Raw genomic sequence first — 26,529 nt, 5'->3', positions numbered from 1 at the left:
GGAACGCCAAGGCAAGCATTGATGGATCTCTATAAGCAGCACAATGAGGATCAGCCGATCAAAAGTCTATGGCAACGTTGTCTAGAACGATGGTCGACATCGCGGCTGGGTCGGTCCTTGCCTTGGGGTTCTCATATGAGGATTAGGTTATTGGGGCTATAAGGTGACTATAGTTGATGATAACTTCTGCTGTTGAATACGTAAATGGATTACGCCTGGCTTCGGACGAATCAACAGGATTGTACTCACCAGACGATAAGAATTACTTTGACATGACTTGACAGGAGAGGAGCAGTCATGGTAGTCATGAGGTTGCAATAGGTCACTCATATGAGTCGAAGAATAGTGTGGTGAAGATTATCTCCGTTAACCGCGCGTATAGACTTTTGTATGAGCTATGACCCTTCCACTTTTGACGACTGCGTACACAAGTCAGTATTGCAAAGCCGTTTAGGACTCAAATTTATCCGTCACCGATAGATCTGAGTCTGCAAGAATACCGAAGCACTCTGGCCAATGCGGTACCCAGTCATAGCCTGTTAGTCATCGGCTTCCATCCCGAGTGTTGATAGATATTTGATGAGATGATAATGCTATTCTTGAGGTAGTAGGTTATTTCAGTAAGTGCAATGTAGAGGTCAGATTGCGGTCCTACTGAAATGGGAAAGAAGACCAGAGGAAGCGACTAGGTGGCATGAGAGCCGTGAGAGATGTGTGACACGGAGACAGAGAAGTAAAATTGTTACTATCGGAACAATTGCCTGAGAATTAGAGGTACTCTGTGGGAATGCGTTGGTAGACACATCTCCAACCGTCGTGCCTCCTTGCTCTTGGATTGACTCCTATATGACTTACATTCCCCACCTTACAGGACAACGCCATTGTACTCAATGGGCCATAACAACCACATTCTCAACGCGAACAATAGCCTTGTTCAAACTACTACATCAAATACAAACCGATAGAAAAACCCTACCTCGAACCACCCAAGATGGCATCTGGCAAAGAAACAACACCTCCCGAGGCCTTCGAGTCTGGAAATTAGATCTTCATTCAGCTAAACCTGACGCTGCAAAAGGCATTCTCTGCAGCCTGGCGCCCAGAGCTCGCACGGCCATAAGCATTGTCAAGAGTACTTCAGACCCGAAGCACTTCCTTGATCTACATCCATAAGCGACTAACATGTTTGTGGGTAGATACTATCGCGATCATGGACCCAGCTGGAGACCATCTTGACGGAGTTTTTGGAGTGGCCTTAGATGGCGACGGAACCTTGGTTTGGGAAGCTTCGCAAGGAGGGCACGGCCTAGACGAGACAGTCAGGTGCTCAGGAAAAACGGACGTTGAGGCTTTGGATAGCTCACGAAAGAAGCTACAGGCGATAAAGGACAGTCGAAAGGAAGCAGCACCAAAGGGTTGAGTGTTGCGGTATCAGACTGGGTCGGAACTGGCATTTGACATGCCAAAGCTCATGCATCAAGGCTACACTTATTTTCATTACCTCACACTCATTGAATCACTTCACCGGTAAAAATATACCGTATATTATCGTATCACGGCCCTTAAAACAAGTGAACTCCTTGACAGATCTAGAGAACCCATTATGAGGGGATATGAATATGGGGAGGCAGTTGTTGGAATATAAGATGCATTGGAAATCTCAATAAGTGGTATCGATTCTTACATTCGGCCCAAGGAAAATGTAAAGTAAAACGCACGAAGGCGTAAGAAGGAACCACAATCTACGCAAGCCAAATACTATGCATAATGTCCTAAAGCATCGATTCGAGAAGCAGGAAGAGGAAAGAAGAAGAAAAAGTACTCCGACATGCCAGGCTCCAGCGTCCAGACATCGAGCTAAGAAGTGTGTGAGAAAGTCAAAGAAAAGACACTGCTTCCTCCACAACAACAAAAAAAAAACATTATCGTACAAACGCCATCGAAGAGCGTGAAAAAGGACATGGTATGTGTAGCGTTTCCATGTTGTGCCATTAGTATCCGTACTGTCGTCTAGCCGTGGCGGCACGTGGTCTGCGTCCACCGGAACCGGGGCCAATGTCGATGCTCTGCAGCTCTAAGCTGAGCGCCATGTCCTCGTTCTGTGTACCGTAGCCGCCGCCGTTCATGTCCATGGGTACCTTGGCGGGGATGGGCGGTGCCGCGACACTGTGCCTTTGGGTACCACGTCGGTCGTAGCTGGGGCTGCTGCCGTAGCTGTTGGGGTTGTCGCGTTCGCGGAGGACCTGTCGGTCCGGCAGCTGGTACTGCGGTGGGGAGTCGTAAGCGGACACAGGGCGTTGATCGCGCCTTGTGGGCCTGCTGCGTGCTGTTGGGTTGGGAGGTGCGTTGTGCTGGCTCTGGCTTGCGAGGACCAACGCACCTGCGTTCACAGGCGAATTGTAGTCGTTATTGAAGTCATGTCTCGTGGTGACTAGCGCGTTGCTGTTGTCGAAGTTCATGCTGGCGGCATGGCGAATGCGCTCTCTGTCAGCACGCTCTCGCTGGTATCGTTCCTCGCGTTGCATCGCGGCCTCGAGGTCTCTGCTGCCGTTAAGCTGAGCTCTTGTGCGAGGAGCCTTCTCCTTCACTGTGCCCTTGGGTACTGGTTCAGGCGCCCAGTTGTCGACAGGTAGATGGTCGGACGCATCGACAACCCGTCCGCTGAATGTGACAATCTGTCCTTTGTCGTTGTACTCCATACGGCTGCCTGGCCGCTCGAGCTCGTCGTCCGAAGGTATGGGAGACTTCGATATCCTAGGGTTGTAGACGTCGAAACTGTCGGGGTTGAAGGCTACTCCAGACAGTCGTCGCTCACCCATATCTTCCCTGGAAGGTGGTGGGCGAGGTGACACTGATTTACGCGTCGGCATACTTCTCGCAGGCAACCTAGATGAGCGATCGGTAGCCGGGTTAGGAGAGTGTCGTTCCATCTCAGGGTTGGGAGAGTAGCGATCCATGATCGGGTTGGGCGAGTAGCGCTCCATAGCTGGGTTGGGAGAGTAGCGTGAGCTCACGTTAGGGCTCGTAGCACGCGGCTTGATGATCGGGCCAGCATCGTAAACTGGGGGAGACATCTGTCGAGGCTGCTCAGGCGGGTCATGGGGATAGTAGTCGTTCGTTTGGTACGCGGAATGATGAACCAGTTCCTGCGACTGAACAGGGTCTTCGTATTGAGTGATGGCCCGATACTCTGCAGGCTCAGAGTAGTGGCGCAGTCTCGGCGGTGTCTCATACGATGGGGGCGCTTCGTAAGGTGGCGCTTCAATCTCCTGTCTTTGTGGGATGAGTCCAGCGATGAGTGCACTCGGCAGTGCCGGTGCTTCCTGTCGCAGGGGTTCCTGTCGCAGTGGGGATGGCACCATGTTGTCGCGAGACACTGGACGGCTTGATGGCTGCGCCGGCATACGAGGATGAGTGTAGCGTCGCTCTGCAGGTTGTCGAGGCGCGTAGTTGTCGGGCTCATATTGCTGAGGCGGCATATCGTAACTGAACTGACGGGGCTCCTCACGCGATCTCGCCGAGAAGCTGAGGGGCGCAGGGGCTTCTTCGCGGTACCTCTCACGCTCGGGACTTTCTTGATTAGGGTGAGGTAACGTGCTGGCATTGCGCTTGTGCATTGGCGGCGGTGGTGGCATGTCATCCTCGTCTTCGACCATGGGCTGCATGGCGCTGCGTCTCCGATGTGTAGGGCTCTCGTCTTGTAGGGGAGGAGCCTCGATGAACCGTTGGCCGTAGTATTGGTCGAGTGGAGGCGCCTGTTCCTGGGCGTGCTCGCGGCTACGACTGCTTCGCAGAGGTGCAACTTGATAAGTCGGATCCTGGTACTGGTCTTGCGCGTATGGCTGAGCTGGCTGCGGGGCCGGCTCAATTCGTTGAGGCTCAAACTGCTGATGCTGGAGTAGCTGTTGCTGCAAATACTCGATCTGCTTCTGCTGCTCCTGCAGCTTTTGCGATTGTGCCGGAGATTCATATGCGTGCTGCGTTGGGACTACCGGAGCCGAGTGAGAATGTATTGGCTCGGGGTGTTGCAGCGCCTGGCTTCTGGGAGATCGACCGTCTTCCTGGGACATCCTCCTCTGGTCTGAGTGCCGAACGTGTTGTGGCAGAGGATCGATGGGCTTCACCTCGTATGGCTTGGGCGCGGCGTAGGACATGTCGAAGCTCTCTTCCCTTGGTAGGGGCATCCTCTGGGCTGATGAGCGCGGGTTCGGAGGTGTGCTGTAGGAGGTCTGCGGTACCGGGCGCTGAGGAGTGTTCTGGCTCGATGATGACGCAGGATTGAGGGGAGACGCATCTGGCACCGGCCTGCGGGAAGCTGTGTCGGGCTGGCTGCGCTGTGTTGGTGATGGCTCGGTGGCTGTCCTTTGGTGTCGCGGGGAGCCCAGCTCTCGCGGGCCAGCTCTAACGCCCCGCAATCCTCGGTGCTCTGGTGTGTGTATAGGTGATGGCGTCGCGCTTGTGGGGTCGCTGGGCAGCGGGCGTCGCTTGACGGGTGCCATATCTCGCGCTCCACCTACAGCCGCCTGCCCCTCTGGCTTGGTCGACTCTCTCTTCTTCTGCTGTACCAGCTTCTCGCTCTTCTCACGGGTGTCGTAGTAGGTGATCTCCATTCGGATCTCGCCAGCGTACTTGCCCTTGCAATTGAGGCCGAGCCACTCGTCACTCTGGCCTCCACCGGGGGTGATGACGGAGTTGAGGTTCGCAAAGGCCTCGCCGATGAGTTCCGTCTTCTTGTCGTCATTGAAGACAGACACCTTGAGGCGGTTGTAGTCGGGCGAGTCGTGGACGGTGAAGCGCAATTCCTGGTCCCTGCATATGTCAGTGGTGGTCGTTGGAAACTCGTCGAAGCCATGCATACCATCTCGGTGTCTGGCCGCCTCGTTTGTCGGTCTTTGTCTTTTTTGCTTCCTTGCCTAACCGGGCAGCGCAGTACGGGTCCTGCTTTCCCATGGTCCTCTTGTTAGGCAGGTTGCGGGCGCGGTCCATGATGACAACTAGGGTGCCTATTACCGGCCCGTCGACCGTCATGTCGGAAAAGATGCCCGCTGCATGAGCGCCGCCGAAGCTGGGGACGTTCATGGCCTTGGTCGCCATGCTGGGGTGGTCGTCCGGGTGCGGGACTCGTGGAGGGCAGGCGCGTTGGGCGAAAGTGTTCGGTGGTGGGTGGCCGCGAGTGCAGCGTCGAGGGCGGAGATAAGGCGCATTCGCTGCAATGGCAGGACTAGGTGTGTGGAATCACAGCGAAGGAGAGAAAGAAGCCAAAACAAAAGAGCGACGGTGCAGAAAGAGAGGTTTGGCGTGCTAGCAAGCGTGTTTGGGTGGATCGGGTTCGCGGGAGTTGTTCTATTCCTATGTTACGCATCTTCATGTGGCTGGTTCCAGCCCCCGCAAGCACCGCAAGCACCAATCACCTGCCCTGAGCCACCATGTGGACCTACCACGCCTTTCCCCGGTCAGATCATTAAGGCTGAAAGGGTCGTCCCTTGCAGACGCGAAGTCTCAAGTTTCTTGTTTAGCTCCATCCTGCTGCGAACGCCTGTCGCGCTATTGTTTGCGCTTCTTTGGGGCTATGTCATATCCTGTGGCTGGGTCGCCGAGTGCTCCTCATCGCCTCACTAACCACGACGCGTCTCGGCTGTGACGGGCTCGCCTGCATACAGACACGCGTAGGACGGATCGGTGATGCGTATACCCTCGTACTGCAGCGATTCTATTGCACTTCGTCCGGTTCTTATCACACTACCATGCGTCGGCTTGTCGCGATCCGACCTGTCAGACCAGCTGCCCTCCACGCTCAATCATGCATCTCCAGACAATGCACGTCTGTTGGTATGTCGCTCATTTCTGGGCCTGGTTGTCCCATGCGCTGCCATCGTGCTACGCGCAGTCTATGCTTCCATTCGATACTTCCGCGCTGAGTTTGGCGGATGTTCCTATGGAGACGAGGGTAAGCTGGGATACCGTTGATCACCCCCGGGCCGGCGCCAATCGCGAGATCACCCCATTGCGATCCCACAGACCCGACTCCGGTCTGCGAAAAGATGGCTGGTATCGCCGAATCCAATTGACGCCCAATGCCAGCACCCCGATTCGTCCGGTATCAAGAAACATGCGGCAGTTGTCACTATTGTGGAGATTGCGCGTGGGATGATATACAGAAGCTTGGTTGTAATAGATCCTTCGCGCAAGAACTGACATGCGAAAGGCATCTAAGCTCGGTAAAGCTTATCTAGAGATTCCCGAGGCTGGATCTATTAGGTCGTTGAGATCATGACATGTGAGCGCGAGTGGTTTGGGTATCGACGCAGAGACAATCGCATTCTTTTCGATCGCTGGACTATGTGCAGCTCCCGGGTGATGCGGTTTATCATGCGTCAGATACGAATGCGAGTATCCTGCAGGGAAGGAGTCTATTGCGATGGGAAGGGTGAAGTTATAGACACGTGACGTGCCTGCCAAACGCGCTGCCTGCTGACCACGCGCCCCCGCGTTTTCGCGACTGCATCGCGCTGGCGATGGCCTCGACGTCGCCAGTCTCGCCACCCTGACCATGCCTCCGCCCACAACGAATTGCACCGAACACCATCTACCCGCCATATCGGACACACCCCAAGCGCCGATGTTGCTCATACGATGCCGACCCATACGCCCTCCCCGCACCGCTTCCTAGCGCCCAATCCGCCTTCCACACAGAAGACCAAGAAACCCCAATCTGGCCTGCGCAACGCCCTCGCTATACAGACACCTGCTTCTACAAAGAAGACTCAACCAAAGCCCGAGCTTCAGTTCAAGAACTTGACTCCTGCGAAACGCTTCGTCTTTGCGCCGCCTCGGCAAACACATGAAGGCACCAAAGAGGGGCGCGATGAACCGCAAGAAGATGCGTTCGCACATGCTACACCGCTCCCAAAGCTTCGGAGGAAGTTCGAAAGAGTGGAAAGCATAGAGGAACCATCGCAGTCAAGCCAATCAGAAGCGCAAGATGAGCTGCACGGCGAAGATGTCATGCAATCCATCGAAGACGGGGACATTCAGCCCAGCCACTGGGAAGGACAGGGTGCAGACCAAGAAGATGAGATGCTATTCGAATCAGTTCAAACGAGCAAGCGTCGCCGCATGTCCCCCGGGAGCTCTCCAACTCTCCAACGACCGTCTGAGCCCTCCACACCAGCCCCTGTATCCAATTCAACGACGCACCGCTTCAAGGTCCCGCCGCCACGGACGCCCGCGCCCTTCCCCAGTATTGCAGTGGTGACTTCCACACCGGCGAGTGCACCGCAACGTCCTCACTTCATACTCCCTGCGCTTCCCACATCGCCTCCGAAGCCTTCTCGTCCGCTCCCTGAGATCTTTTCACCTTCGCGAAAAAATGGCAAATACATACCTAACGGCCTTGCCTCGACTGTCACGACATGGATGATCGAGACGGCAAATACAGGTTTCGCGGCACAGGATAGAAGCGGCGCTGTCTCTGGTCGTGAGATGGAAGACGGCGTGAGGCTGCGTATACGGGTTTTGAGTCTGTCGAGGGGCGGAGGTCGAAGCCGTAGCGCAGACGAAGTGGAGTGCTATGCAGGTGGAGTCGTGTTCGCTCGCGGAGATACCGAGGCTGGCATGTATAACGCGTCAAGAGCAGATAATTTGAGCGGTGAACATATCGCGTTGAGAGTCTTACTAGCCGGCCAAGGTGGTGCTAGAGGCTCAGGAGGTGTACTGCTTAAGACTGCTAGTGTAATCGGTATTCGCGCACCAATGTGGGACGTTAATGTGGGCGAGGAGAGGTGGACGGTGGCTGTGGACTGGGTGCTACTCTAAACTCTGGACGAGACGTGCTCTTACGATTTGATGACTGATGAACGATACCCAATTTCATGGAAACACGACAAATTACAGATCGATATGCAAGGAATCTAAATCATTTATAAGAGAGGAAACACCCAAGTTCACAGACGTCCATCCCTCAAAACACCCTTGAGTGATTATTCTCACATGTCCCTAGACTTGGGTGTAGTTTGCTAGCCGCTGCCAAATGGTTGCCTTGAGCCCACGTTGTGCTTGTTCACACATCATGTTAGAACCATGGTTTGCTCCGCCAAGTTCAGCGACTCACAACACCTGGAAAGCCATTTCGCTTACTGTATAGAATATTGCAGTCATGGTAGTCGTCTTCACTGTCTTCCAGATATGTAGTCTCTCTACTCATCAGTCACTCGCCTGCTATCAACATAGTTCTTCAGACAGCCTTCAAAGAACACCCATTTCCAAACACATCGCATCAAAGCCAAAGTCATGACTACCGTCAGCACCCCATGTTGGGCCTGCTCCTACGCCGACTCACAAGACCAAGTCAACTATCTAGTCTGCTGTCCGTCGCCTTCACCACCGCCGCCTGGAACACACTTGCCCACCCCAATCACCGCAAAACAACGATGGTCTATGCCCACCATCTGCGCCTCTACACTGAAAAAGACATGGAAGAGCTGCGGCTCCGAAATCACACAAGAATGGCGCGAAACACTCGATTGGATGAATACGCTCAATCCAAAGAGACTTCACACACCACCAGAGGAAGTGAACTTATCGTATGAGCGGCAGAAAGCTCCCACGGTGGTACTGAAAAACAGCGATTATTTCGAAGGCACACCGACTATTACGCTTACATCCGCGTCACCCACCTCGCCGCCTACAATGAATCTTACTACTTGGCACACGCTTGAGCAGCGTGTTTGGTCGAAGGCCGACGTACATATTACAACGATACCTCATATACATAATAAGAAGCACAGGGGAAAGAGGCTTGATTGCGGAAAATGCAAGAGGGATGAAGAGGTGAATCGGAAATGGATGGCGGCTATGGGAATAGATAGAGAGGGAGTACGTGGACGCGGTGGGTGTATTGTGATGATGAAGGGATTTTTTATGGGGAGAGGACATAGGGTGTTGCGGTAGCTGTGCTCGGTTGAGGTGGACACGTAATGATCATTCAATCATGTACCCGTGAACCTAGTTATTTTAGCGGTTAAATCCAGATTCACACCTCATTCGAATAAGAATCTGAACACTGGAGCCTACATTGGCGGTGGGGTTTCTACTTTACGTATGCTCATCTTAACGTAGGTTGCGATTCTGTTCAGCTTTCAAAGGTTGTCATTGTATGAGATACTCAGATGATTTCGGCTTGGATGTGATCCTCTGGGGATTATTATGGGCGTCTTGTTGATAGGACGCTTCGAACGTCCGTCGAATGAGACTGCCCGCCAAGTGATTCCAAGAGAGTTCGTTGGAATCGCCCATTCAGATCATCCTACTCACGTGACCGAACTCCTCGGTTCAGGGCTGGATGAATCCAGAGCTGCTTACATGAGCGCATCTGACGACATGCTCGCTTGCAGCGCGGTAATCAACTCATCTACGTTGATTGGGGCACCGAGCATTGAGCTGCGAACACGTACTGACAATAGATTCGCCCGCCATTCTGGGCAATCTTCCTTACCCTTCCACTGCTTTTCGTCTTTTTAGAAAGCCTCGATAACCGCTGCATAATCAATTCCACCTATCGTCGACTGAATGCACGTCACCAAAGCTTCCGGCCGCAGATTGGACGTAGCGAGGAAGGTTAGTCGCAGCATCGCGATCTGGAGCTGCGACTAAAGTCGATGACACCGGAGACCCCTCCATACCGCTATGCGACTGCTTTGTTGTACCATGGGCTTTGGTGGTGGGGTCAGTAGGATGCTTCTTTGTGAGTGTCCCACGTCGCCAGGTAGTAGTGGCAGGTACGACCAAACCCGGGTCGGCCCTCATGAATCAGTCGCTTAGTGGCTGCTTTCCGGACCCGCGGTGCCACGCCACGTCACTCAACCCATCAACACCTCACTTTTTCCTCTTAGCCATGACGCTCCCATGCGTGCCCCTGCATCGCGGCCCTCTTTGGGTATCGAGAAGGTTGTGAGAAGGGCCCTCCCTGCTAATTGACGCTTTGCCGCACTATACGCTCTCAAGTCTTCCGGTGCCGCAAAATTTCGCCGTTGACCAACGCTGCACCACGATCCGCGCTGGCGACACAACTGCAAGCTAAACAGTCATCGGGCCAATAATCGAAAAGCTCTCGGAGTGGAAAACCCCACCTTCTGGGCTCCCAACTCTATCAACCTGAGCGAACTGGGTTTCCCTACGTGGACCAATGATGCTTACAGCCGAAAGGCGTCTTCTCAGCGTGAGCCTGCGCGAGCATGCGGGTATGCCAGTCTGAGGCTTACCGAACCATTGCGCCCGCAATGCGAGGCATCTCCTTACGATTTCGCGCATCATGTCTTGTGACAGTTGTCCTGCACCTCTCTTTCGTCTGATCTGAGCGCTCTGTCCCAGCTTTGGCCGATTGAAGCCACGCACGTTGCACACCTCCACCCTCTGTGCTTTGCGTCTAGACTGACCCGTTTCTCATTCGTCTCTCCGCAATCAATGCTCGCACCCCACGTCTAATGTCGCCTCTGCATACCTACCGTTTGTTATCACCAGCAATGGAACAAAGAAAACATCTATAGCACGTAGCACAACTTGTCGAATTTCTGGATCTCGAACCACCGCGTCTGACTTTGTTTGATACACTATGCGCCAATTCGAGAATGTTTCGATATCGCAATGGGCGAACCCGTATGCGAGCGGCGGCACCAACACCGGAAAGAACTTCTATGCTACGGCGACTACACCGAAGCCCCAACCCGTCTATCGTCGAGTAGTCCCACCTACTCCAAAATTCTCGTATACGCAAGTAGTTGATGAGAAGAGCAGCAATGCCGAACAAGCAGGTATGCTTGGAATATATCGTGCGTAGCATGTCCAATTGACCATTGTAGATCCAGAGAATGTTCCAGCTGCTCCGGAGGAATCACCAGCAGCAGAGGTCACACCTGAAGAGGCCGCACCGCCGGCTATATCAGAGGCACCTCCAGCAGAAGAGCCATCAGTAGAAGCAGATGCACCTGCGACAACAACCCCAGCAGAACCAACACCAGAAGATCCATCAACACAACCAGCAGAGGCACCATCAAGTAGTGGGGACGGCGTTGTGGCAGCTGAAGTTGTGACGGAGGATGTCAAAGACGAGCCTCCAGGACCAAGCCATGCCACGAATGTTGACGCACTGCCGCCTCCACCACCACCACCCCCAGCACCGGTAGATGCACCACCTACTGAACCCGAAGCAGCAGCACCTCCGGTATCGCCAGTACCAGAAGTTTTGCCAGTACCTCCTAGTGAGCCTGCACCCCCTGCCCCATCAGCACCACCTGCGGATACAACACCGGAGCCAGTGGTTGTAGAGAGTGAGAAGAGTGGTGAGTCCGAGCAGGCCGCTCAAGAGCCCCCGAAATCCCCAACCGAAAAGTTTGTCCACTTTGCCTCTGACACCAAAGACCCAGACGCCGCAAGCATAGGCAAAAAGAAGAAACAGCTGGCGTATGGTAAAGGCAAGCCCACCGCGTTCATCCGTCCCAGAAAACCATCGACATCCGTTCCACCTCCTTCGCCACCGAAAGAGGAGAAAAAGAAGGTTTTCGTACCGATCGGCATCATCAAGAAGGAGAGAAGAGGTTCATTGCTATCGGCACTAGCCAGTGAGAAGGTGATGACTAGCAAGTCGAGAGGGAAGAAGGCTAGCAACGACGGTAGCCCACCACCAGGTGACGACAGGTCGACCGTAATCACTGATGGAGATGCTCCCTCTTCAGACGTCTCTGAAAGCGTCATCATCGAAGAACCTACCGAAGACGCTTCAGGGTCGATTATAAGCGAGACTGTGCCGCCACCACCGCCACCGAACGATAACCCGCCTGTGGTAGACGAGGTCGCCGTCAGCGAGGGTGTCGTGGAGGGACAAGACGAGGCAGTTGCGGACAGTCCTCCATGCGAGGAACCAGCGCCTGCCGCTCCCGAGCCAGCAGCTGAAGCTGAGCCATCACCGACAGATGCATCTGCCGACACTACAGAGACACCACACTCGGATGCCCCTGCTGCTGTGGAAGAAGTGAGTGCTGCTGATACTAAAACAGAGGTGACTGGCCCCGCCGATCCAGTCACCGAAGACACTCCTCCCCCTCCAGTCGAGCCGACCGCAGAAACAGCTTCAGAAGAGCCTACGCCTTCACCTGTACCAGAGCCGCCCGTGGAAGCCCCCGACGCTACAGCCGATGAACCACAGCCATCCAGCGAAGCGGTACCAGAAGAGGAACAAGCTACAGCAGAGAGTGCGGATGCGGTTGAGCCCGACGTAGCAACTTCAGAGGAACCGAAGCCAGCCGAAGCGGACGTCCCTGCCGAAGAACCAGCAGCTCCCGTGGAAGAGTCTGTTGCCGCAGAGGAGGCAGCGACTCCGCCAGCGGCTGAAGAGCAACCTGCAGTTGAGGAAACAAGTACCTCAGACGAGCCGTCGACAGTCGCAGAAGACTCTCCTGCTGTCGAAGCAGCGGTCCCCACTGCGGAAGAACCTATTTCTGCTGCCGAAGAGATACCTGCTGTCGAAGAGGCGCCTGTTATTGACGACGCACCTTCTGCTGAGGAAGAGACACCTCCTGTTGAGGAACAGACAGCCATTCTGGATGCAGAGACGCCCATTACTGAAGAGACACCGGCTGCTGAAGAGACAACAACCGCTGTAGAATCGGCTCCTACCGAGGAGACCCCAATCGCGGAAGATACTCCAGCCGTAGACGATGTAGCTGTTGCTGAGCCCGCCCCTTCTGCCGAAGAGACAGCCACAGCCGAAGAGACGCCTTCCGTCGAAGAGACGGCCACCGCAATCCAAGACGCTCCTGAAGTTGACGGCACGCCTGAAGCACCTGCCGCTGAGGAGAAAGCGTCTTCTGAAGACGTCCCGGCCGCCGAAGATACCCCTGTTGGTGAAGACACATCGACTGTAGAGGATTCTACTCATGTCGAGGAAGCATCAAAGACTGAGGATACACCTATTGCCGAAGAGCCCACCCAGGCTGAGGCTACACCCGTTGTTGACGAAACGCCCTTTACCGAGGAGCCACCTATTGTCGAAGACGTCTCTGCTGCCGAGGAGCAAACTCAGCCTGTGGAACCGCCAGTTGATGACCAAACACCCGTGGTCGAAGAAGCCCTGGCTGCCGAGCCTGTTCCTCCTGAAGTTGCTGAGGATGCCGCTGAACCAGAGTCAGAAGCAAGCGTTGCTCAAGAAGAGCCACCACTGGATGAGAAGCAAGACATCGAAACGTCTAATGCCGCAGTCGAGGAAGCTCGAGCATGGACTTCAGCAGCACCGGCAGACGTCGCTGTCGTAGCTTCAATACTTGCAGCTGAAGGAGAAGCAGATGCACCTGAATCCTCACCTGTTCAGGATCCTGCTCCCGAATCTCCTGGTGCTGCAGAAGTTGCGGAATCTGCGCTAGTCCCATCTAGCGACTCACCGTCAACTGAGAGCGATGACAAGCCTGAAGTTGCAGACGTCGAAGCGCCTGCGAGTACTGAACCGGTCGTGGATGTAGCTGAGCCAAACGAGGCTAGCGCTGATCCCACAGGTACGTTCACACATATCTTACTGTCGCATGGCGAGCCGCGTTCGAGCAAATTTATTTGTAATCAATGCTGACAAGATCACAGACGAGCCCCAATTTGACTCCACAGCGGAAGCCTCAGAAGCAACGGACGCACCCGAACCAGCTCCCGCCGACGAAGCTGTCGAACCAGCCTCCAGCGAAGGCGACAGTGAGCCGACAGCTGCACAAGACGAGAGCAATACCTCCACCGAGGAGCCAGAAGCTGCATCGACACTAGAAGGGGTAGACGACACTCACACCATTGAAGCCACGCCTGATGTGACATCGGAAGAGCCCACTGCAGTGGCCCAAGACGCCGCTGATATGGCACCCATCGAAGTTGCTACAGTGGAGGCTGAGGCGAGCGACGAAAAAATGCCAACTGCAGACACTATGCAGGACATCTCCGATTGGGAGAAAGACGACGACGATGTATCCGACATGGGTATCTCGGACTGGGAGAGGGATGATGATGCCTCATCACAGCCCGGCGAGAGCGAGACGAATCCCTCCGAGCATCAAGACTTCGACGATGAGAGCATCGCGCAAGACCCATTGGAGCCTGCACACGAGGATGAGAAGTCACTAGACCAGGATAAGTCCAATGCTGTAGAGGTCATTCGACCATCCGACGCTGCAACCTCTGCTCCAGTTACCGATGATGTCGGTGAAGATGCCGTCGTCTCAATCGATGTCAAAGAGGATGAGCCTACAAAGGACGATACATCCGCGGCCGTACCAGAGGTTGTCGAACAGAATGAAGCCTCAGCCTCTGAAACATCACCAGAGTCATCCGAGCCACAAGACACTGGCGACTCAATTGATCGTTCCGCGGAGGATCAGACGCCTGAGACACGTATCCAAGAAAGCACTGAGGAAGCACAGCTTGCAGTTGGCGATGCACCTGCAACTCAAGAACCCGCCCCAGAGATGAGCCAGCCATCAGCTCCAGAGGAGAATGCCATCACCGATGCGAGCACAGACGCACAAGACGATGCGAGTGCACACGAATCGCCAGTCGACGAGTCGGAGCCAGCGGTGAGCAGCGAGGCTGCCAAGGACAGCGAGCAAGTCATAGTCTCGGCTACACCCGATGACGTGGAGAATCCAGATTCATGCACAGGTACGTATCTCCTATGTTTTTTGTGTTTCACATCTTTATGTCCGTCTGCACTTCTTTTCGCTGGCTCAATTACGCACGTTTGGACGATAGCGCGCCATGCCAGCGGCGAATCGGGCTAGCGAGCAGCGGTTGGCTTACCCCATTGGACGCCCCATATTTTCCTCTGGCCCACCTGCCAGCACATTCTGCGGACATTCTGCCACCGCTGTGACTAGCTTATCGTCACGTGGAAGCATGTGTGTCGCCATGAGTCTCGGGCTGCGATAGATGCATCGCAATTTGTCGACGTTCCAAGATGCGTGGTTTTGCTCCGCGCTAGCTCTGCCGCTTGTCTTTTGGCTCCCGACATCCCCGTCACCTCTGAATCTCACCTTCTTTTTTTTTCGTGATTGCACTTCTACTTGTACAGCAGCGATATTTTCCTCCACCCAAAAGTGGCCATGCATTACAGCCGCTGACCAGTGCAGCTGAGACTGAAGCACCTTTACCCAAACTCGACGATAATACCGACGAAACATGCGCAAGCATCCCAGCTGACGCGACAAGCGAAGTCAGCCCAGACCCTGTCTCGAGAGAGGCTGACGTTGAGACGCCAATTGAAAACCCCACGGTCGAAGAAGAGCAGACCGAAGACGCCGCGGCCGATCCAATCGTTCTTCAAGATATTTCCGAACAAATCGACGATGATGTTGTAGTTGCCAACGTAGCGCTAGCTGAAGCCGAGCCCGACTCTGCACCAGACATGCCGGCCAAAAAGGTGCCGGAAGTGGTATGTATAAGCTGTGATTGATTCTGAACTTATATACGCTTCGTGCGGTTCGCCATTCAGAAGAGTATGCTGATTCATTGCAGGTCCATGAGGACGTTGGGCCCGATGAGGAGCCACAGCATTCGGAGGTTTCCAGCGGAGCCAGCACAGGACCAGAGCCGGATGATGAACCAGTAGAAGAGCAGGGATCCGATGCGGGGAGCGAATCTGGGTCAGAGTCCGAAGATGATGACTGGTCTGGATCTGAAGTGTCTGCCGCACCTTCTGCCTCTGAAGTTCCCCAGGCCGACGACGCGCCTGACTCAGCACCCGCTGAAGATGAAACAACGAATGCCGAAGAGGCTCCGCCGAGTGAAGTCGCTGATGTCACTGCTGCTGAGCCTGAAGAGCCGGAGGAAGATCAGTCAATCCATGACGACGATGCCGGTTCCGATGACGATGCTGCTTCCGGGCTCTCCTCGAATTCCCAAGAAGAGCCAGAGAGTTCTATGGTAGTCGACGATGCTGCCGAGCCCGACGAGCCAGAAGCTTCTGAGAGTCCAGAGTCGCCTGCCGAATCGGCCGCGGTCACAGAAGCGCATCCAGGTCTATCACTCGAAGTTAATGTCGCAACTTCTGAAATCGTCCCTGAGGCAGAGTCTCCAGCATCAGAGGTCGAAGATCCGTCTGATCCTGCGCTCGAAGCAGTCAAGGAGGAGCAAGGAGATGACGGGAACGATGCCAGTGCTATCACTCAAGAAGACTCTGCGAACGACGATTCACTAGTTTCGTCACAAGACTCTGCTGAGCCTGAAGAGGAGACCGCAGCAGCTACCGAAGTGTCTGAGCCGGCAGATGCACCCCAACCAGGAGAGGAAGTTCCCCAGGAAGATGAGGGTGACGATGCTTCTCAAGTCAGCGAATCTGGCAGCGAGAGCGAGGCTGGAGAGTCCGTTGCACCGCCGGAAGACCCTGCTGAGGCCGATGACGACGCTGCACCAACCACAGTTGACGGAGAGGAGCTAGACACCGGCGCACCGCCTGCTGAAGACCCATCAACCGACGGGGTCGAGAACCAGGCATCTGAAGTGGGCGATGTATCCGTGGCTGAGGAAGAGGCGGAACAACCCGCTGAACCAGAGACAGCTGAAGCAGTCACAGAAGAGCCGGAGCCGGAAGCGGAAGCGGAAGCTGTTGAGCAAGATGCGGAGGCAGCTGCAGATGAGCCAGACGAGTCGCCGGCTGAGGAGGCTGCCGATCCAGAGGAATCGGTGGCGACGCCAGATGAAGCCGTCGATGAGGGACCAAATGCAGCCGAGGAAAACGAATCTGCTGCGGCTGACGCCGATCCTTCACTCGTTGAAGAGACTGAAGAAGTTCTGCCAGAACCGCCTGCTGAAGAGTCACCAGAGCCACTTAGTGAGGATGGTCATTCCAGCGACGGATCTGGAGCTACAGGGGACGCAGATGAGCCATCAGTGGTTGAGGCCAGCGAAGCAAACGCCGACGGTGCTGAAAATGCTCCACCTGCATCAGAGTCAGCCCCGGAAGAAGACACACCACCGGAAGAGGCTGCTGTGGAGGTGGAAGAAGCGCCCGCTGAAGCCGCTGAGCCAGTAGTAACGGGCAGTGATGCTGAAGAAGCTGCGGCCGACGAATCAGCGGAGGAAGCAAACGATGGCGAAGAGCCGACGCCGTCGCCTGATGTCGAGCTTGAAGAAGAACAGGTACAGGCACCATCTGAGGCCCCCGAAGAAGAACAGCTAGAACCCGATTCAACAGCTGCTGTTGAAGAGCCCGAGCCACCAGTTGAACCTGTTCCTGAGGAAGCTGAAGAACCGGCTGAGGCGGCCCCAGAGCCAACGCAGGAACCCGAGGAACCCGCTCCAGTAGCGGCGGATACAGCCGCCGAAGAAACCTTGGAAGACCATGATGCGGAGGAGTCGGTACCAGCCCCCGAAATGGAGGTTGAAGAGGTCGTAGCCGAGGTGGCCAATGAAGAGAGTCCCGAACCCCAGCAGGCTGATGACGATGCACCGGCAGACCGGTCCCTCGACGTTGATGAAATTCCAAGCGCACCTTCACCCCTACCGTCCGTAGCTGCTGTTGCTGCTGCCGGTATTGTTGGTGCCGCTGCTGCTGCTGTATTGGTCGACCAAACCGCCGATGACCGTGCGGTCAGGGACCGCGATTTTGCAATCGAGGACGAACCTTCAGCCGATACGCCCAGTCGTGAGAGGACTCATCGCCGACATTCGCACTCCCGTCGTGAAAGCCAGCACCGACCGAGCCGCAGACGCGAAAGTGGTGCTAGTATCAGGGAGCGACCAATAATGCCAACGACGGCCGTTCCCGATGCGCCAAGGACGAGGCGTCGCGACAGCATGACAGAGCGCGAAGCGGCCGAGCGTAGAAGGGTAAAACTACGCGAGGCCGAGATAGCCAGTAGTGGTAGCGACATACAAAAGGCGTACCCGGATCCATACCGCTCACACTACCGGGAACCCAGGGGTGAAGAGAGATACAGCAAGCGTCGCCCAGTGGAGGAGGTTGACGAAGAAGCTGATAGACAGAAGCGACGCGAAGCTCGGCGGGCTGAGAGAGCTGAGAAAGAGCGACTTGCCGCCGCAGACGCTGCCCGCTTAAAGGCAGAAGAGGAGGCGAGAAAGTTGGAGCATCGTGAGAGACGTCGAGCAGTCAGGCGTGCCGAAGAGGAGCTCATGAGGGCCATGGAGGAACGCAAGAAGCTCAAAGAAGAGCAGAAGCTCGCTCAGGAAGAAGAGGAACGTCGTCTTCGACATGAGAAGAGGCGGCAAAGACACGAGGCTGAGAAAGAGGCCAAGCGCCTAGAGCAGGAGAAGATTGAGCAGGCTGCACGCGAAGAAGAGGAGGCTCGGAAACTACGACGTCAGAAACGGGCGGAGCGGGAGGCAGCCAAAGCAGCTGGCTTACTGAAACCAAAAGAAGAGCTTGTTGATGTCTCTCGCGATGCTGCTCGCCGAGCAGCAGAGGAAGACGACGATGGCGCTTCTCCTCCACCCCCGCTGCCACCCGTAGTCGATGACACTCCTCCTCGTAGTGCGCCGCGCAGGCGTTTGAGTACCCGAGAGACTCCACCGAACGTGAAGCGTGGTAGTCTCTTCGGTGGCATCTTTGGTCGCTCAAAGCCCGAAGCGACGCCGCCGGCTGCGAAATTGTCAAGATCGTCTCGTGCGCGCGCCAACACGCTAGAGGCTACACCCGTAAAGTCATCGCGAAGAGAACCGGAGATGGAACGACCTTCGAGCCGAGACATGTCATCGGACCAGAGCCGAGAGCGTCCAGAACGTATGCACCGCAGTCGGCGTCTTTCACACAGCCAACGTCGCTTTGCATCTGCCGAGGAGGAAGCCGATTACTACAGGTGGAAAGAGGAGCGTCGCTTTATGCGTCGCCCTGAACACGAAATGTCTGGTGGACGAGATGGAGGGGTCTCTCTCCCACCGCCGCCACCACCGCCTGAGGATCTACCTCCACCACCACCAGAGCCTTTCGAATACGAGCCAGAGCCAGAACCGATCGAGACGATTGAATCACCAGTGATCGAGGACGCAGCTGCGGTTGTCGGTGAAATCTCCATCTCAGACGAGGAAAGACGCGAGCGTCGCCGAAGCAGGCGGATGTCCAAGCCGGAAGAACGCCCCAAGACACGCCGCATATCCGTCGTTGAGAAAGAGAGGCCATCTGGTGGTCGTCGAGTAGAGTCAGATCGACCCCGTGCACGAGACCATGGCGAAGACCGTCCCAGGCCCCGGCGCGGCGAGACCGACCGGCGCGACAGGAGGAAGAAGAAGGAAGAGTCCAGTGGTCTCAAGGGACTATTTGGAGGCTTGAAGAGGAGGATTACTTGAGTTTGGAGTACAACAGAAACACACATTTACACATTCGGGAAGGGTCCACACGGGCAACACTGGCGTTTTGGCTTGGGTGAATTGTTCTATACCATTGACGGATCTCCTACTACATTTTAATCACTGAGGTGTTTGGAGTTGGGTTTCAGCATAAGATGGGTGGGCATCTGTACTTGTAGGGCTGCATGTTCTTGTTTCTTTAGATCGGTGATGAGGGCTCGCGAGAGTCAGGTAGTATATAGCTTCCGCTTCGGCGGTGACACGATATGAATGATGATTCGTTAGTACGAGATCAGGACTTGCGATGCTGATATGTGGGCTACGGCGTGTGATGGGAGAGCCTCATCTCGATCGGAGGACTCGGAACTGAAAACGAGGGGATCGTGATCCATACAAAGACGTTATCATGGGTGTCGGTCAGCGTTCAAGGGTGTGCAGACTCCTTGCTCATACGATTACGCAGAGCGATGGCCTGAGCTCCCTTCTCAAGTAAGGAAGCGGCCCTCGATGCCCAACCATGCAGAGCGCCAACGCCTTCCATCCACCTAGACGAGCATCTTACCTACTCGCATTGAAGTCCTAAGGCTGCCATGGAATCTGCAGCGCCAACAAAGCGACAATGGAAGGGCCGCACCGACGAGCAGAGAGCCGAGCGGGCCCGAAAGCGCCAGTAACAAAAGGCCATTGAAGAATGGAAGCCAGAGGAGTTAGGATTGCCAGCTGGCATCAAAGAAATCGAATTTGGACCAGACTTTGTGGTGCAGGAGTAGGTGAACACGTTCCCGGACCTAGCGGGTGGGGCTCACGCACGTGACAGCGCGCATCTCGACGCAATTGCTATTGTAGACGAAGCTTTTTGCTCTAAGTTGGAGAAGATAGGCTTGGGCGCGCGTATTGGTAAGACAAACATGCCCATCAGCGACGATGCAGTGGATCGTCTAGCACACGCGTGCCCAAACCTCAAGACGCTCTGGCTTGACCCTGCTCTTCTCATCACAGGAACGTACATCCCGATCATCCTAACAGCATGCCCACATATTACCTCGATCAGCATCACCGGCCACAACGGCCGCACAGGCAGCTTAAACCTAGAAAACATTCAAACCCATGGCCGACGACCCCGTAATGTCCATCAGCGCGCCTAAGCTTAGGAACCTAGATCTGCGCCGCGCGATCAACGCTGCAAAAAAGAACTACTACGATGTTCTAAGAGCGATCACTAGGCCGCCAGGTTGGAAGAAAAAATTGGAAGTGCTGTTTCAGCATCCGACTGCGCATTGAGAGAAGGTGTACAAGAATGGCAAGGAGAAGCAGCAGAAAATTACCCAAGCCATGAAGGCTCAGGCGCTGCTTGAGGAGGCGATGGAGGCGGTGAGATCTGGGGGCTATGGAGATGATGATTATGGCTCTGGGTTGGGAATCGATCACAGTGCGATAAGTGCGATTATCCATAGGCCGATGTAGGGGGGTGGTGGTGGGGAGTGGTGCACTTCGCTGTGTATAAAGACAAGCTTTAATACTAGTATCATAAATGTCCGAACTTCACGCTAGTTGAAGCGTGCTAGAACTTCACATTAGTGTCACAGAACACCAAATTTTTCACAGATCCATGGAGTGAAATCATCGTAAAAGTGGAATCCATCCTGTCATTACTGAACGCCTCATCGTGCTACCCACAGTTTGATAACTTTGCCTTCAACCCAGCAAGTTTGCCCATCTTCATCCCGCTACAGATTGCTCCTAATTTGCGCGAAGATCTAGTCGGAAGCTATAACAACATTCGGCATGATAAGACCACCCAGTCCAATCCTCATCTTCCACATCGTAGCAGCAGCCCGGTGTTGCTTGGACGAGCTCTCTCGCGAAGTCGCCGCGTCCCAAGGCATCCAGTCTTCTTTTGCGTCCTTGTTGACTTCGATGGTCCAAGACAGAGTCCCATGTAGTTCCACGGTGATATTGACAATCGCGTATCGAGTGTAATTGCGCCAAACTTCCATGCATTTGAGAGCGAAGATAGCTTGGATACAGCAAGTGAAAGCGAAGTGTTCGCCATCTCTGAAAAGTTTCTCCGTGGAAGAACGTTCGATAAACGTTTCAGGGATAAGCCTCACATTGATGAGAACGGATCTAGCTGCGTTTTGGAGGCGAACTAGTGGCATGAGGTCAACAGTGTAGGAAGAAATTAGCATTCTAAGCATCAAGTTGTTGGTCCACGCCTCTGGCTTTGGTATTAAGTCTGCGACGAATTTGTTGACAACTTGGACATCCAGCTCGATTTCCGAGCCCTGTATTTCGAGCGGTTGGAATCCTTCGCGGAGCTGACGGCAGGTATGAATAAGGCCAATAGCTGTACGTGGAGTGCATCGGCGTCTCGAGATCGTCAGCGGTATCTGATCTGCCGTAGGTATCCAGAATCGCCTTTGATCTAGATTCATGCAGCTCGCAGATATGCGAAACTTAGTACATCGCATGACAGGATGATACACTTCTAGTACTTGGATGACGAGTTTAATTTCATACCATGGCAATAGCAACACTACCAGACACGCAATTATCTCAATTGTTCTTGTTATAGACTCTCCTAACTTCAGCCTGCCCCTCAAAGATCTTTGTTGAGATATTCGACGGGCCCAACATACACCTTGCGGCCCTTGAGAAAGAAGTACACAAGAGAGAATACCACAACAACTCCGTAGATGAGGATGTTCCAGTTCATCAGATCAGGTGTTGGGTGCGGGAATGTGGGGAAGAAGGCGAACACCAACACTACACACAGGTACACAACGGACACACCATTGACCCAGATACCAGCGCGACCGAGCGAGAACTTGCAGGGTAGGAGGGGCTCTCTGTTCCATCTCTTGATGAACATGCATGAGATGCTCACGATGTAGGACGAGAGGAGGGCACATGTGCCCAGCGATGCAACGGAGTTGAAAGCCACGGTGCTACCGATGTTGATTAGGGAGAGCCCCACGGCAATACCGAAAGATACAAGAACGCTGTTAAGAGGAATGTCCCAACCTGGTCGGACTCGGGATAGGAAGGCACTGAAGGGAACGCCGTGGTCGCGGGCAAAGGCAAAGAGCTGGCGCGAGCATGTTGCCACATTGTTGACGCATCCAAACACTGCCATGATCGTCGTGATAGATGCTAGAGCTGTTGCTCCTGGGATGGATTGCGTCGCGTTGTACATGATCTGGATGTGGGGCTGCCCGGTCGGCGACATGATGGCGCTTTCGACGTCACCGAGGCAGAAGCAGAAGGTTACTAGCATGAGGAAACCCAAGCTGCTGTTGACCACAGCTGTCCAAATCATGGCGCGGGGAAGGGTATGTGAAGCGTCCTTCAGTTCCTCCGACATATGGGTTGCAGCATCTGCACCCAAGAGAGAGAAGATTGGCGAGAGCTGTCCCACCAACACGGACAGGCCGACACTACCCCATCCAGCGTTGTCTTGGAATCCACCGAAAACCTCTCTGGATGGGCTACGCGGTCCCAGCACCCACATTGTGATGAAGATTGCGAAAAACCCAAAGATGTGTAAGACCAGGACGATGCCTTCGACTAGAGGTAGCTTACGAGCTAGGAGTGTGTTGAACAGTATCGAGAACGTTGCTACCGCGATGACTAGGAGGGTGCCGTGCCATCGTTCGGGGACGTAGTTGGGGTTGTTGAGGATGATGAGTCCTTGGACCTGACCGCCGGCAAGGAAGGCGATGGATGCGATTCCGGTCTGCCAACCCAGCACGCAAAGCCAGCCACTGATATGCAGTTAGTGATAAAGTTTGTGGATATACTCAGGAAAGCTCACACGAGGTAACTCAAGAATTTTTGGTGTTTCTTTGGCGCAAACTCAGACACCCAGTGATACTGTCCGCCAGAAGTAGGAGCCCTTCATTTTGGTCAGCGATTGGTTCGTGCCGAAGTGATTTCAGCAAAGGGCCGCCACGCACATTGAAGCCATTTCAGCCATCGAGACGATGACAAAGCCCATGCCCACCGCTGTGACGAGGAACATAACGATGGCGCCACCAGTTCCACCGTTGGTCAATGGGATGATTAGAGTTCTGCTACATGTCAGATAACGTAGAGCACACGTTAACGTATACTCACGTCAATATGGTTTCCCATGTTGCCATTAACACCATGCTGTAGCCAAATATTGAAACAAAACGGAAGTTTCGTCGCAGTTCCTGCTGCTTTCCCATACGATACATGTCTTTTTGGTCGCCAGCGGTTCCTTTCTTCTCTGAAACGACGACATCCTGCTGAGACTCGCCGTCGAAAGGCTGGGCCACTGCAGCAGCCTCACTCTTTAAGACTGACATGATAGGAAAACGATTATCCAAAGTGAAGATTGGAAAGAATGAGTACGAGTGTGGAAATGCAAGCAATAAGACAGCCGAGAAGACCCGGAATTTGCTTCGGTGACACTACCTAGGTAAGAACCATAAGAACGCGCAAATGCACTTGAATCAATAGCACGGGAGGAATATGAGTACCAGCAGCTTAAGCTGAAGGCCAGCTGCAAAATAAGACCACTCAGATGGTGTGATGGCTGGATGCACATTGATCGTACAGGGGACGGGCCGGCCAAAGCCCAGGAGAGGCTAGCGCGCCGCCCCGCGGGGGAAGCGGCCTTGCAGCCGATGCATCTTCATTCCTTCGCAATGTAACTCAACTCCTTCGCATCCTCTGCGACGTACCGCGACGGGTCGAAGCCTTGTCAAGACGGCTCGCTTGCGCCACAGGCTTTGGCTAAATCATATCGTCCAATAATCTGGCTGATGAAGGTGGCCAGATGAGAGACGGGCAGTTTACTGAACATGTGGGCGTGGGGGCACAGACGTGAATCCAGTAAGGTGACAGCCAGCCTGTAACCCTCGACTTCAGGGTCAAAGCCGCCATAGTCCGGCAGTCAATGCCTACCGTCTCACACATCTCGCAACTCCAACATGTCCGCGACATTGCAAGACGGCTATCGATGGGCGCGCATCACGCCTGATGACCGCAGTGGGATCTTGTACATTGTCACACTCCTCGCCTTCACTTATACTAGCCTTACGTTTCTCACACGACTGTTCATCAGATGGCGCATGCTGGGACTGGATGATGCAGCGATGCTGATTGCGCAGGTACGAATGCCACCAGCACGAGACCGTCTAATGCAATGAACTGATAAGAACAGATTGCCAGCGTTGTACAGTTCTCACTACTTCTTGCTTCCCTGTCAGCCGGACTGGCACGATCATCCGCATCCCTGACCAACGACCAATACTCATGGATGGCCTCCGTAATACGACCTCAACCAGCGCGGCAACTGTTTCTAACACGTTGACAGACCTATTCACGTGGTCAAGTGTTCATCTACATGTCCCTCGGCTTTTCGAAGACGGCTCTGATACTGCTGGTACGACGACTCTTCATGCGCGACATGAAGCACGCTTGGGCAGTGTGCAATGTAGCCACCGCGGTTATCACAACGTGGACACTTGTATCTGCGGTGCTAGTCTCGGCTGGCTGCACAAGTGAGAGCCTGTTACCAAGGAACTCCTCTGAAATTTGCCAGGGTCTCGAAATCCGCTACATGGTCGTCGTAATCAGTGACGGGATAACCGACTTCATGCTGGCCTTCATCCCGACATACCTGTGTCGGCGTCTTCAGATGAACATTGTGTTCAAGCTGCAGATATTGGGAGTGTTTGCGCTACGTCTACCGCTGATCATCCTCGCTGGCCTGTTCTACAAAACCTGGAGTAGCTCGATACACGGTGAAAACCCCAGTGTCGAGCGCACGACAGCATTGATCTATCAGCAATCACAGCTCTGCTTCTCGTTGATAGCCGCAACGATACCGTGTCTAAAGTCGTTCATCCAAAGCTTTGACACCGGTAGCGGCCAGAAAGCGGGTGTTGGATACTCGACCCATTCCAGCGGCTATGGACACGTGTCGAGTATACATCACAGCATTCCACAGTTCGATGAAGGTGAAAGCATTCCGTTGTCTCGGTTTGACCGTAGCGAGGGCGGTCCATCACGGCTGCGAGGAGGAGCCGGCGAAGGCGCTGTCAGGGTCAATAGGAAACCATACGTTGTGGAGAGTACTTTTGGCACGGATGATGGCAGCGGGGAGCTAGATCGAAGGAGTACACAGGAATCTGATCGGAAGAGTCAGCACAGTACCCAAGAGCTTTTTATTAGGAAGGATGTACAGTTTGAAGTGAAGCATGAACCTGTAAAAAAAGGGACCGATACACATCGGCCTGGCCTACTTCGCTTGCCTAAGTAGTCGTATCGAGTCATGATACTGAGTCGTTAGCTATGCGGCGTCGCAAAGAATGTATACGATCGAGCAAGGTGCCCACGTGTTTGCACAATAATCACAGTAACTACAGAGCTGGCTCTTCGATAGCCTTACCATCCTTGACCCACATAAACAATATATTCCCACCCTTCACACCCTCCTTCCGCAACAGATTGCCCTCCCCTTCGCTTGCATTCCCAACCACTTCATCAAACCCACATTTCAGATAAAACGCATCTGAGCCCTCACTAGCCATCACGCTTGCCCTAATGCCCTCTCCCTCGGCACGATCCAAGCCCCACCGTACTAGCAGCCGTCCGGCCCCACGACCCTTAACATCAGGATCCACGCAGCAAAGGGAAAGGTACCAATTGGTCGCGCACGGCCCGGCCCAGTAGTGTTTAGTAAACGGCCCGGCCTCGATCAGAATCGTCTTCTTCGAGGGGTCTAGGGCGCGGTTGAGGGCTGAAGGCAGGACGGGAAATGTACCAGGATCAGTCCATCCTGCGATAATTCTTTGCGCGCCCGGGTCGTCGCCTTGGCGTTGCCAGGTTGCTGCGCCGATGACATTCTCTTGCTGATCAGAGGCAGTTGAGACGGCAACGATGATTCTGTTACGTGTATTGATCCAGTCGTTGCGTAGCCATTCGTGCCAGAAGATCTTTACGTCGTTGGGATATTGGGCGCGATAGGGGTGAATTACTCGGCCGAAGAGGTCTTCTTCCATGAAGGCGCGAGCGCAGATGTCGGCGATGGCTGGTTCATCTGAAGGCTTTGCGAGGCGAAGATGCATGTTTGGAATTTGGAAAATGTGCTGGTATTGATGGGATGAGACTTAGAATGATTGGGGTATATGTAGCCTTGAAAGCATTTCTGAACCTGGACTAACGTACTTCATGCAG

General features: G+C 54.3%; 7 protein-coding genes across 7 annotated transcripts; 4 read left to right on the top strand and 3 right to left on the bottom strand.

Annotated features, from left to right (window-relative positions):
* Nucleotides 1–1,971: 1,971 nt before the first annotated feature.
* BKA58DRAFT_172382 (uncharacterized protein) lies at nt 1,972–5,310 on the bottom strand. The gene is made up of 2 exons (XM_046165215.1): nt 4,859–5,310; nt 1,972–4,809 (listed from the first exon to the last, which is right to left on the bottom strand). The coding sequence occupies exons 1-2, from the start codon at nt 5,092–5,094 to the stop codon at nt 1,992–1,994; spliced, it is 3,054 nt and encodes a 1,017-aa protein (XP_046025037.1). The 5' UTR covers nt 5,095–5,310; the 3' UTR covers nt 1,972–1,991.
* Nucleotides 5,311–6,392: 1,082 nt separating this feature from the next.
* Nucleotides 6,393–8,052, top strand: BKA58DRAFT_172373 (uncharacterized protein). Its single transcript, XM_046165214.1, has one exon. It carries the CDS (start codon nt 6,634–6,636, stop codon nt 7,813–7,815), a length of 1,182 nt encoding a protein of 393 aa, XP_046025036.1. The 5' UTR covers nt 6,393–6,633; the 3' UTR covers nt 7,816–8,052.
* Nucleotides 8,053–9,095, top strand: BKA58DRAFT_172372 (uncharacterized protein). The gene has a single exon (XM_046165213.1). The coding sequence runs from the start codon at nt 8,290–8,292 to the stop codon at nt 8,947–8,949; it is 660 nt and encodes a 219-aa protein (XP_046025035.1). The 5' UTR covers nt 8,053–8,289; the 3' UTR covers nt 8,950–9,095.
* A 5,874-nt stretch (nt 9,096–14,969) lies between these two features.
* Nucleotides 14,970–19,610, top strand: BKA58DRAFT_384519 (uncharacterized protein). Its single transcript, XM_046170273.1, has 2 exons — nt 14,970–15,451; nt 15,535–19,610. The coding sequence occupies exons 1-2, from the start codon at nt 15,425–15,427 to the stop codon at nt 19,318–19,320; spliced, it is 3,813 nt and encodes a 1,270-aa protein (XP_046025034.1). The 5' UTR covers nt 14,970–15,424; the 3' UTR covers nt 19,321–19,610.
* Nucleotides 19,611–21,865: 2,255 nt separating this feature from the next.
* Nucleotides 21,866–23,875, bottom strand: BKA58DRAFT_469243 (amino acid/polyamine transporter I). Its single transcript, XM_046175140.1, has 4 exons — nt 23,437–23,875; nt 23,277–23,390; nt 23,135–23,215; nt 21,866–23,084 (listed from the first exon to the last, which is right to left on the bottom strand). The coding sequence occupies exons 1-4, from the start codon at nt 23,649–23,651 to the stop codon at nt 21,920–21,922; spliced, it is 1,575 nt and encodes a 524-aa protein (XP_046025033.1). The 5' UTR covers nt 23,652–23,875; the 3' UTR covers nt 21,866–21,919.
* A 136-nt stretch (nt 23,876–24,011) lies between these two features.
* On the top strand, nt 24,012–25,681 carry BKA58DRAFT_360717 (uncharacterized protein). Its single transcript, XM_046168760.1, has 3 exons — nt 24,012–24,458; nt 24,512–24,616; nt 24,665–25,681. The coding sequence occupies exons 1-3, from the start codon at nt 24,279–24,281 to the stop codon at nt 25,610–25,612; spliced, it is 1,233 nt and encodes a 410-aa protein (XP_046025032.1). The 5' UTR covers nt 24,012–24,278; the 3' UTR covers nt 25,613–25,681.
* A 31-nt stretch (nt 25,682–25,712) lies between these two features.
* Nucleotides 25,713–26,420, bottom strand: BKA58DRAFT_315497 (acyl-CoA N-acyltransferase; the record flags this gene model as incomplete). Its single annotated transcript, XM_046167528.1, has 1 exon — nt 25,713–26,420. The coding sequence occupies one exon, from the start codon at nt 26,418–26,420 to the stop codon at nt 25,713–25,715; it is 708 nt and encodes a 235-aa protein (XP_046025031.1).
* Between the last annotated feature and the right edge of the window lie 109 nt (nt 26,421–26,529).

This window comes from Alternaria rosae, assembly GCF_020736505.1.
Source record: "Alternaria rosae strain MPI-PUGE-AT-0040 chromosome Unknown BKA58scaffold_5, whole genome shotgun sequence".
In the NCBI taxonomy this organism is placed as follows: domain Eukaryota; kingdom Fungi; phylum Ascomycota; class Dothideomycetes; order Pleosporales; family Pleosporaceae; genus Alternaria; species Alternaria rosae.
This window is presented reverse-complemented; position numbering and strand designations above follow the sequence as displayed.